The sequence below is a fragment of the Elephantulus edwardii genome, unplaced genomic scaffold (genome assembly GCF_000299155.1).
Source record: "Elephantulus edwardii isolate Elephantulus edwardi_28Jun2011 unplaced genomic scaffold, EleEdw1.0 scaffold00018, whole genome shotgun sequence".
NCBI classification, from domain to species: Eukaryota; Metazoa; Chordata; class Mammalia; order Macroscelidea; family Macroscelididae; genus Elephantulus; species Elephantulus edwardii.
The window spans coordinates 10,450,700-10,463,150 of NW_006399768.1; the positions used below are offsets into that span (position 1 = coordinate 10,450,700).

Below are 12,451 nucleotides of genomic sequence, written 5' to 3' on the forward strand. Positions count from 1 at the left end.
TTTTAATCAGATAAACCTTGCCAAGATAATGGAAGTGTCTAAAAGATGATTACTTGTCTGCAGTGCTATGAATTATAATTAGATTTGAGCACAAATGAAAAAGAAACATGCAAAGGTACAAAGCAGTAATGGTGCTGCCCACTCAAAATGATTAAGTAATTATGCAAAAGAAAATTCCTCAGAAGTGGGGATTGTACAGAACTCAATTGCTACTGATTCTGGAAAATGAAAGGAACTATAATTTGGAAGTCATTAACACTGGTAGTTTTTTTCAATAATATATTGCTCACATTGTAAATAACCATAAAGCATCACCCTTAATAATGTTTCAAGATTTTCTAACACCTTAATTTCAGAGATTTAGTAAATGATGATTTTTAAGGTATTAAGCCACATGGAAGAAGACTGTCCATCTTTTATCTAAGAGCTAGTGGAAGATTCAAAACATAAGTTATTATTTTGTTTTCTCCTTTCCCTCCCAGAAGTTTCTTTTTCCTCTACTTCTTCTGGTTGGGTTTTTTTGGTGGTTTTGGGGTTTTTTTTTTGTTTGTTTTTGTTTTCACAATTTATCTCCTTACCAGTTTCAAGGATGGCCTCTTGCAGGCAGTCAGCAATGTGTTGATCCCAGTAAATAGCTTGCCAGGCAAAATTGCTAAGTTCATTCTTTATCAACTTGAAACTCTCAACTCATGAGTCCATGCAACCTGGGCTTTTGTTCACTAAAGCTAATACAGCTGTCTTAGTAGAGACCTGCAGCCAAGTCAGAGCACTCCTTGGAGACAAAAACAATGGGACTTCTTCTCACATGTTTTGGAAACATGGTCAAGAATGGTCAGTTCCTGGAGAAAGAACATATCATGATTTAAAAGTAGAGGGTCTCTTTAATTTCATTAGAGAAAAGCTTGGAAGAACTCTGAAAATCCTGATCCATAACATGCACAGTCTTCCGAGCATCCTGAAACCCCTACAACCAAGAGAGGATAGAATAGATGAATGGGACCTTCTAAGAATCAAATCCCTATGCACATCCAAAAATTGATCCAACAGGGAAGCCATAGACTAGGAAAAATTATTTGGCAATGACATGTCAAATAAGGGAATTATATCTAGAATTTATTATGCATAAAATCAGTAAGAATTGAGTTTGACTTGGTGGCACTAACAACAATGTTGAATATCCAGTGTGCAAACAACAGAAAGCAACACTGAGCCTAAGACACAGACATATTTGACAAAAAGTTCATCTAATCATTTTATTCCAATTATAGACTTAACTTTTTTCTCACAGAACCTTGGACAACATAACTATAAGCCAAGATTTTCCAGGTTGTTTGGTGAACTGATACAAGGTCGTGTAACAGTGTTGTCTCTAACATAAAGGCATACTATGTAGCAAAAGAACTGCAGTAGTAGACACATAAATAAGTTGTATTATAGGCATGTTTCTGGGAGGCGCCAGTTTTTGGAAAAAGTACCATGCCGGGAAAGGTGGATGTTCAGAGAAAAAGAGAAAACCTCAGCAAGATGGATTGACACACAATGACTGTAGCAATAGGTTCAAGTATGTCAAAGACTGTGAGGATAGTGCAGAGTAGGATGAAAAGTAGGGCAAGATTCACATCTGTCATTGATAGAGTTGCTGTAAGTCATAATCAATTTGATGGTACCTAACAACTACTCAAATCAACACACTGACAGAAACTACTGACTTCATCACTCATACACACTTATTGACATGGAGTAGATTTTGGCTCAAAATGACAAATTCACTGGGTTTCCAAGGCTTTAAGTGTTAATGAGAAAAGGCCTCTCATTTTGCATCCAGGTAACCTTAATGGATTAGAATTTGCAGAGCATGTGGCTTTTACATTAGTACCACAACTTGCTACAGACTATGCCACCCAAGCTAACTTAATAGAGTGATAACATCTTGCCAAAGATGCAGCTAAGGCAACCACTTGAAAGTGAAACCATGTGACAATGGGCAATCATTCTCCAATCAGGGCTTTTGTCATTGCTAAGAGAATTAGGTCAATTCTATTTCATGTTAACCATGAATGCAGAAAAGAAATTTCAGGATTTTCAAGACTGTTATCTTTCAGAAGCAGATAACTAGGCCTGTCTTCACAGGTTTATTTGGGCCATCAAACTCTTGGCTAATAATTAAGACAAGGGGGTTTTGTTGTTGTAGTGGTATTTGGTTTTTTACTGTTTTTATTGTTCTTGTTGTTTTTGTTTCTGTTTTGTTTTTTAAAGTAGAAAATAAGTAGCTTATTCTTTGGATATGAGTCTAAGTAACATATTTGTTTTAATTTTTATTTTATATTGGTATGCTTACAAAGTTCATGTACATTGTGTTCCACACTATTTTTCACTCATATTGTGTTTCATACATTCGTTTCCATATATTATGTTATATAAAATTAATCACCATAGTATTATGTCTATCATTACCCTGTCTTTTCAGGTACCCACCAGATCTTTCTTCTTTCCTTTGCCTTCTCCTTCTACCCACCAAAATGTACAACCCTATGATTTCAATTTTACCCATTCTTAACCCTTTGCTCCCTCTCTCCCAAGCTTGGTCCCCATACATATTTATGAACTATTCTTCTATTATCACAGTAATAGTCTTTTTTTTTTTTTTAGTAATCGATTTTTATTTTAGACACTTTCACAAAGTTTTCATTTAAGAATCTTTCTAGTGAAGATCTGCAGGTGCTCAGCTCAGGGCCGGGGCTCTCCCTTGCCCAAGTGGTGGGGTAGAGGTGTGTACTTCCCTTCCTTTATCAGCTTGTCCCTCTGCTTCCGGATGTCAGCCATCCGTTTAATCGTTTTCTGATGAAGCAAACATTCTCTGAAATCACCATACACAATCTTGCATTCTTTCTCTGCCCGGATACCACCAATCCCATGAGCACATTCTATCCACTCTTTTTCAAAAGCATGGCATCGGGCTGAAAGCCTGTAAGGTTGCTCTGCACTTTGGATTGTCAACCATAGGTCTATGTTAATGTTCAGCCTTTTCTGCACATCAGTAAAAAGCATGGCGTACAAGAGGAGAGCCCTTGGTCTTCTCGATCTCCTCTGCCATAGTATAGTCACTTACGACACCGGCACTTGCCGCCCATAGTAATGGTCTTATGAAATATTTGTCCTTATAAGACTGTATACTAGGTCGGAGGGTTGGGAGGGGAGAAAAGTGCAAAAATGGGTGAATGGAAATCCAAAGACTCTGTAAATTTTCATTGAAAATAATAATTAAAAATGTAAAAAAAAAAGAATGAAAAGACTGAGTTAGCTCACTCAGTATAATGCTCTCCTGTTGCTCCTGAGTCAAGAAGAGTTGGGTTATTTTTTCAAAATCGTCAATTTTGAGAGATACTTAGTATTCCATTGTATGAATGTACCACAAAAACAAAACCAAACATGGACATTTGGGCTGTTTCCATGTTCTTGCAATGGCAAATAATGCTGCTATGAACATTGGTGTACAAATTAATGTTTGTGTCTCGGTTTTGATTTTTGCAGGGTATATTCCTAGTAATGGAAAAGGTAGGTCATATGAAGTTTATATGTACAACTTTTTGAAGAAATGCCAAACTGTCCTCCAAAGTGGTTGCAACATTTTACAATCTTTCCAACAGTGTAAGAGAGGTTGCCATCTCTACACATACTCTTCAACATTTATTGCTTGCTGCCCTACGAAACTTTGTCATTGCTACTGGGGTAAAATAGTATCTTACTGTTGTTTTGAATTGCATCGCTCTGATTGCAGTGATTTTTGAGCACATCTTTATGTGTCTGTTAGCCATCCAAATGTCTTCTGCTAAAAATTTTTTCTTGTCTTTTGCCCATTTTGTCATTTAATTAAAAGTCTTTTTCTTCTGGAGGCCCAGGAGTATTCTATAAACTTTCGTTGCGGGATTCTTCTCTGAGATGGTATTACCAAATGCTTTTCCCAGTCAGCAGGTTTTCTTTTCATCCTATTAGATTTTTTTTATGTGCACAGGGATATAAGTCCTATTCACCAATTTTATCCTCTTCAGATTGTGCAAGTTTTTTACTGTATTTGTCTGCCATTTTATGAGATAGGCCTTCTAAGCTTATGTTCTTCTAAGACAGGTTTTGCATTACAAATCAATGACCATTACATCGTCCTGTCTCCCTTCTCAGTCTTAATTTTCTAGAGATATTCTTTTTAAAAAGACCACAAAATGGGTGGTTTTAAAGAATAAAATTGCCCTCTTAACCAGTCACTTTGGGAGAGGAGACACAGGTACTCAACTTGGACATTAGTAACTAATCAGAATTGGGAACTGTACTGTTTAGAGCTTGTCACTTCACTGAACCTTTATCTGCTCAGGAGGGAATAATACTCTTCCCAACCCATGACTTTAAGAGAGGAGATACAGATACAAGACGCAGACATTAACAACTACCAAGAACTGGGAATGGTATGGTGGTAATTTGTCACTTTAGTGAGCTTTTGTTTGTTCCAGCAGGAATAGATCCCCCTCAATCAGCTCTGAGATAGGGAACAGGTCCATGGCCATTATCAACTATTGAAACTTGGAATGACATAGTTGATCTCTTTCTGCTTTCCTGGGTCTTTTCTCTGAGCAATATATCTTGGGTAACACTCTTGCAACTTTGCTTACCCCTGGGGGAAACCACCCCATCCCTACCCATCAAACTACAGGACAGGACAGAAAAGTAAGCTCACCACATCTGGAGAAATGGAGATACCTCAGCTCCCTGTGCCTCAAAGGACACCGTGATGAGTAGCTTCCCATAGGAAACAAAGAAAAGAGCCATCCATAGACAACCTGCAGGAAAGATTGTTACTGGAAAACCTAATCTGAGGCAACATGTAAAATCTATAATTTATTAACAGCATCATAAAAATAAGGAATTGCCAACACCCTGCTTAGACACAGTAGAAATTGTCTCATGCATAGCAAGAAGAACTTTACATAATGTCAAGAAAGCAGCAGACAGCTTCAAACATTATGAATAAACAAAACAAGTCTTCTCCTAAAAAAAGCAGACCGACTGAACACCCAGTGAATACACCAGTGACAAGGAGGCAGAAGAAATATATTGACTGACATGAAATTACAAATGATGGAAAAAAATAATTTAAACCGTAGATAAAGAGGTACAAGAATTTAAAAAATCATCACAAGATAGAGTATAACTATCACATGACTGGAAACAACAGAAATGCATGAAAACACAATCCAGAATATCAAGACTGAAATAGGAGACTTTTACAATGTGCTAGAGAGACAAAAAGCAGAATAGCAGAGGTGAAACAAAGTGGTGATGAGCTAGAAGACAAGAAACACAAGAGGGACTTATTGGAAGACAAAATAGAAAGAAGATGGAAGAAACCTTAAGAAAGTATTATAATCATGTGGATAACATTAACTAGATCAATATAGACGTGACTGAAATTCCAGAAGAGATGGAGCAGTGGAACCACCAAGAAAATTGTGTGATATTAGAAGAAAACTTCCCATGTATCATTAAAAATGAGGCAATTCACATTTAAGTAGTTCAATTAAAACCCCAAACTGTCTAGACTCTAGAAGAAAAACATCAAGTTATATAATAGTCAATTCTCCAAAATAAAAAAAATAAGGATAGAACACTAAAAGCCATGTGAGAAAAAGTCACTTAAAAAGCAGAACCAATTAGATTAAGCTCTGATTTCTCAGCAAAAACTATGCCAGTAAGGAGACAATGGGATAGCATATACAGAAGGCTGAATAAAAATATTTGTCAACTGAGGATCATGCACCAATCAAAGGTGTCCAAATATAAAGGAGAAATTAGGTTATTTGCAGAAAAACAAGAACTTTGGGAATTCAAGAAAAGAAGGCATATTCTATAATAAATATTGAGAGTTCCTTCACAGAAAGACAGCAAAGACAAGCGGATGGAATAGTGTAACTAGCACCAACAGAAAAAGAGCACAACAAAATGACAGTGATAAAATCTGGCCTGTCAATAATCATAACTTAATGTCAGAGGTTTACTAGCAGGATATAAAAGAAAAAGAGTTGCAGAATAATTTTGTGTTTTTTTTTTTAAAAAAGCCAACACAACACAACAAAACTCAAAACACAACAAAGCCTAGAATATATTTCCTATAAGAGACATAACTAAGAAACCAGGGGAAAGATAGACTAAAAATTAGAAGCTGGAAAAACATATACCAGCAAAGGTCATCCAAAAAAAAAAAAAAGGAGTGACAATATTATCTCTTATAAAAGACTTCAGGATTAAAGCCACCATAAAAGATAAGGAGGGGAACTAAATAATGATTAAAGGCATAACAGATGATGAAGAAATAACCGTCATTAACATCTACACACTAAATGTCAGACTTGCAAAGTACATAAAACAATCATTAACAGATTTGGAGAAAGAAATATACAGTACTGAAGTAGTGATAGAAGACTTTAACACATCACTCTCAACAAAGAACAAGTAAAATTTAAATAAACTCAACAAAGATACAGAAGAACTGAACTATACAATTAGCCAACTTAACTTCACAGACTTATTCAAGGTGTTTCACTCATAGACCTATTCAAGGTACTTCACTCAACTAAAACTCAATTCAAGTCCTTTTCAAGTGTATATGATACATTCTCCAGAATGGATCATGTATTAGGACACAAAGCAAGCCACAACAATTTAAAAAAATACTGAAAAAATACAAAGTATCTTCTCAGACCACAATGCCATAAAACCAGAAATTAACAAGAAGAGGATAAAGCATTAAAAAAAAAAGGAAAAACACTAAGATGGAAGCTAAATAGCACCTTACTTGATCATTTTTTTGGGTTATAGAAGAAACAAAAAGTGACATTAAGAAATTGCCTGAAATGAACAAAAATGAAAATACAACATATCTAAAGAGCAGTATGCTAATAACTCAGTCTCATGAGTACAAATTCTGTATTAGATCATTATTTTAAGAATAAATGGATAACTAAGGAAGATGTGCATAAATGTTTATGTTGTTCATGCCTATTATTCTTTCCCACTGGCAAAATTTAAAAAAAAAAAACACAACAAAAACAAAACAAAAAAACAACTGTCAAATTCCAAAAAGCTTTCCCATTGTGGACAGGTTTTGGTGGAGCTCCCTGATTAAGATAGACTTGCAAGCAGGATAGGCTTTGTAAATAAAATATAAATGTTCATAAATGTGCATAAAAGGAGAAAGAGAAAGTAAGAAGGGGTAGAACAATGGGAATGGTGAAAATTAGTACGAAAGCAGAATAGGTGGTGATCAGAGAGAGCAGAGATCGGTGTTTAATGTGTGGATGGGGTGGGTGAAAGAATAGGAAACATTTAACAGGGATTTGAAAAGATGGGGTAATAATAGGCATAGATCAATAGTAATTACACATATAAAATATAGTATATACGAATGATTGTAATGAAAAACAACGTAAATGAAAGTATAAAACACAATGTACATAAATGAAATGCAAAGTGTATGGATTAATGTATGCAAATAAATTAAAAACAAGAATAAAAGTTTCTTTTCTCATAGCTCTGAAGTCCAGAAGTACAAATACAGACAGATTATCTTATAATGAGGTGTAAAATGTGTCTTATTCTATATCCATTCTCTGTTCTCCCTTTTTCTCACATGGGAATAAAGTTAGGATCTATCCTACTCAAGCATAAACTTGTTATTATTGTTGTTGTTATGTGCTGTCGAGTCACCTGCGACTCATAGTGACCCTATGTACAAAAACCCTAAACCCTGCTCTATCCAGCGACAATCTCACTGTCTGACACACCTACTCTCATTACCCCAGTCACTGAAACAATTCATCTCTTTGAGGGTCTTCCTCTCCCGTTATGTCCCACCACTCTCTCAAGGAACAGGTCGGTCTTTCCTTGCAATATGGCCAAAGTATGTCCGATGAAGCTTCAGAATCCTTTCCTCCAAGGAGTAGCCTGGTTTCACTCCCTCCTAGACAAATCTCTTTGTTCTCTTGGTCTATTCAATACCTTTCTCCAACACCACAACTCAAAGGCATCAATTCTTCTTCTATCATCCCTAGTCATTGTCCAGCTCTCTGATGCATAGTAAATAATTACAAAGACCCTAGTCTTTGAGTAAGGCACACCTTACCCTCCAGACTGACATTGTTTCTCTTCAGTACTTTGGAGAGGACTCTGACAGCAGACTTTCCCAATGCAATTAATCTTTTAATTTCCTGGCTGCTGGTGCCAAGAGTTTTGATTGTAGAACCAAGAATACTAAAGTAGTTAACAATCTCAATCTTATCACCATCTATCATGATGCTGTCAATTGGCCCAGTGGTGAGAATCTTTATTTTCTTGATATTGTTCTTCAATCCATATTGAAGGGTGCATGCAGTTCTTGACCTACTGCAGCAAACACTTCAGGTCCTCCTCAGTTTCAGCAAGCAGGGTTCTGTCATCTGCATAATGCAGATTGTTGATGAGTCTTCCTCCAAGCCTAATGCCACATTTCTTCTTATAGAGCCCAGCCTCCCAGGTAATTTGTTCTGCATATAGACTGTAAAGGTATGGAGATAGGACACATCCCTGGCATACACAGTTCCCAATTTTGAAGCATGTAGTGTTTTCTTGCTCTGTTCTGATGACTGCATAATCAAACATTCTGGGATTCCCATTATTCTTAAAGTGAGCGGCAGTTTGCTATGGTCCACACAGTCAAATGCCTTTGCATAGTCAATGAACATAAATAGACATTCCTCTGGTATTCCTTGTTTTCAGCCAAGATCCATCTAACATTAGCTACACTATACCTAACACCATGGCCTCTTCTAAATCCATCCTGCACTTTTGGTAGTTCTCAGTTGATCCTCTGTTTCCATCATTTTTGGATAATTTTCAGCAGAATCTAGCTTGCATTTGATAATAATTATATTGTACGACAATTTCTACACTCAGTGTGGTTACCTTTCTTTGGAGTGAGAACAAATAGAGATTTCTTCCAGTCAGTTGACCATGTGATTGTCTTCCAGATTTCTTGGCTCAATTTAATGAGCACATCTAGGGTAGGGGCTGTTTGTTGAAATATGCTAATTGGTATACCGTCATTTCCTGGGGCTTTGTTGTGTGGGTTGCTTTGGTTTTGTTGTTTTTGTTTTTGTTTTTTTCCAATTCCTTCAGAGCAGCTTGTACTTTTTCCTTCGTCTCCACAGGCTCTTGCTTATATGTTGTTTCATGAAATTCTCTGTCCACCAATTCCTTTGGGTACAATGTCTCTGTATACTCTTTCGATCTTTTTTAATGTTTCCTGGATCACTTAATATTCTGCCCAAAACATCATTAATATTGCAACTCAAGGTTTGAATTTGTTCTTCAGTTCCTTCAGTTTAAGAAATGCTGATAAGTTGGGCCCCTCGGATGTTCTGATTCCAACTGTTTGCACATGTCATTATAATACTTTACTTTGGCTTCCTGTGCTGCCCTTTGAAACCTAATGTTCAGCTCTTTAATATCCAGAATTTTTCCCTTTGCTTTGGCTTCTCAGTTCTCTAGTGCAAGATTCATAGTCTCTTCTGACATCTATCTTGCTTTTTATTTCTCTTCTTTTTTTTGTAATGACCCTCTGCATTCTTTCAGGAAGATATTCTTGACATCCTCTCACAGTTCATCTGGTCTTCACTCATTCATGTTCAAGAATTCAAACCTGTTCCTGAAATGGATTTGGAATTCAGGTGGGATAGACTCAATGCCATATTTTGGTTTCCGTAGACTTGATTTAGTTTTCCTTAGCTTCAGCTTGAACTTGCATACTAGTAGTTGGTGGTATGTTCCACAATCAGCACCTGGCCCAGTTTTCACAGCTGATATTGAGATTTCCAAGTAGTTCTTTCCACAGATGTAATTGATCTCATTCTTATGCATCCCATCAGGTGAAATCCATGTGTATACCCTGCATTTATGTTTCTTAAAACACATATTTGCAAATGAATAAATTGTGCATTGTGCAAAATTCTATCGTTCTATCTCTAGGTTCATTTCTGTCACCAAGTTCATGTTTTTCAACTACTAATCCTTCTTTTCTGCTCCCAACTTTTACATTCTAAGAAGGAAAAATAAATCATTTACAAACCAAATAATACTCACAGGTAAGGTTTAGCCTTCCTTTGGGGATTACAATTCCATTTTTATTAATTCCAGTAAGTAAAATAAAAAGTCTAGGGAGAAAACGGTGGCAGAAAAAAATCACCTCACTCATATTCACTTTTCGTGACTTTTTTTGAGAAATGGCAGCAACAAAAACACTGCTTTCTGAAAGCAAATTATAGAAGCACGTTTTGATGAAGATCAAGTGTTACAGCCTTCAGTATGGTTTGCATGTCAAAATAAAATCTTCACAATTGGAAAAAATAAGTAACTTCGTAAAGTTAATGATTTTATTTTATTTGCATCCACAATGGATGCTATCCATGGAAGCATCAGTCAAGATATCAAAGGATGAATTGCATTGGGTAAATCTGCAAAGGACCTCTTTGAAGTTTTGTTGAGGGTTTTCTTTTTTTTCCAATTTATTTTTAATTTCAATGAAAATTTACAGAGACTTTGGGTTTCCATTCATTCATTGTTGCACTTTTCTCTCCTCCCAACCCTCCTCTACTAAAGCTACCTTCTTGGAAAAGTAAAAGAAAAATTATTCCATTGTTTTACAATCCCACCCCCCAGGTCCACTCCATTATGTAACCTTTGATCTGGACTCCTGTCATGACAAAAATACCTAATCACATATGCCTTTTAAACAGTTTTCTCCTTTATGTGTTTCAATTCAGTATACATTATTGAACCCATCGTTCTCAGTCTCCCCCCAACACCGATGTCAGTCCTGTTTTACAAGAATGGCACTGTACAGTATTTGTCCTTTTGTGACTGAGATACTCCACTCAGCATAATGTCCTCCAGGGTCACCCATTTTGAATAATATTGCGTGAGTTCCTTGTTTTTCAATGCAGCATAGTATTCCATTGTGTGAATACACCACAGCTTCTCTATCCATTCGTTTGTTGATGGGCACTTAGGTTGTTTCCAATTCCTTGCTATTGTGAACAAAGCCACAATAAACATGGTTGTGAATATATCTGCTTGGATGTCAGCTATGGTGTCTTTGGGGTATATTCCCGGTAGTGAAATTGTTGGGTCAAATGGTGTCTCTATTTGCAACTTTTTGAGAAAGCGTCATACTGCCTTCCACAGTGGTTGCACCATTTTACACTCTCACCAACAGTGAATAAGAGTTCCAATTTCTCCATGACCTCGCCAGCATTTGTTGCTTGCTCTTCTGTTAAATTTTACTGTTCTGACTGGGATAAGAGGATAGATATCCCATAGTTGTTTTGATTTGCATTTCTCTTAGAGCTAGGGGTTTTGAACATTTCTTCATGTGCTTGTTAGCCATCTGAATGTCTTCTTTGGTGAAGTGTCTGTTCATATCCTGTGCCCATTTTTCTATTGGATTATTTATCTTTATCTTGTTGTGGTGCTCAAGTATTTTATAAATTCTGGATATGAGTCCCTTATCTGATGTGTAATTACCAAATACTTTTTCTTAGTCTGTGGCCTCCCCTTTTACCCTGTTGGAGAAGTTTTTGGATGTGCATAGGAATTTGATTCTTAGAAGATCCCATCTATCTATTTTATCTTCTCCTGGTTGTAGGTTTTTTCAGCATACTTGGAAGACTGTTTATGTTGTGAATTAGGACTTGTAGCGTTCTTCCAAGCTTTTCTGTAATGAAGCTTAGAGTCCTTGGCTTTAGTCCTAGGTCCATGATCCACCTTGAGCTGGTTTTTTTATATGGAGTGAGGTGTGGATGCTGCTTGAATCTTTTACAGATACTTTTCCAATTTTGGCAACGCCATTTGTTGAAAAGGCTGTTGTTTCCCCACTTAACTTATTTCATCTCCTTGTCAAAAATCAGCAACTCCTGGTCCATGTGCTAATCTCCCAGTTCTCAGTTCTATTCCATTGATCTATGTGTCACCAGTACCATGCTGTCTTAACCACCACAGCAGTGTAATAGGATTTGAAATCAGGGAGTGAGATGCCTCCTACCTTTCTTCTATTTTTAAGGAGTGCTTTGTTTATTTGGGGCTTCTTTCCTTTCCAAATGAAACTGGAGATTGCCTTTTCCATCTCCCTGAATAATGGGATTGGTATTTGTATTTGGATTGCATTAAACATGTAAATTGCCTTTGGTAGTTTTGCCATTTTCACAATATTGAGTCTTCCTATCCATGAGCAAGGGATATTCTTCTATTTCTCCATGTCTCTTTTTGTTTCTTGTAGTAATGTTTTGTAATTTTCTTTGAATAGATCCTTTGAGCTTCTGGTTAAATTTACTCCCAATGATTTAATCTTGTGATTAGCTATTGTGAATGGTATTGT

The 12,451-nt window shown here is 36.4% G+C and overlaps 1 protein-coding gene across 1 annotated transcript; it reads right to left on the minus strand.

The window, feature by feature from the left end:
* Positions 1-2,727: 2,727 nt before the first annotated feature.
* Positions 2,728-3,048, minus strand: LOC102850090 (NADH dehydrogenase [ubiquinone] iron-sulfur protein 5-like). The gene has a single exon (XM_006882223.1). It carries the CDS (start codon positions 3,046-3,048, stop codon positions 2,728-2,730), a length of 321 nt encoding a protein of 106 aa, XP_006882285.1.
* Positions 3,049-12,451: the final 9,403 nt, after the last annotated feature.

Excerpts from the sequence above, each read along its gene's own strand:
- LOC102850090 (XM_006882223.1), bottom strand. The coding sequence starts at position 3,048 with ATGCTTTTTACTGATGTGCAGAAAAGGCTGAACATTAACATAGACCTA.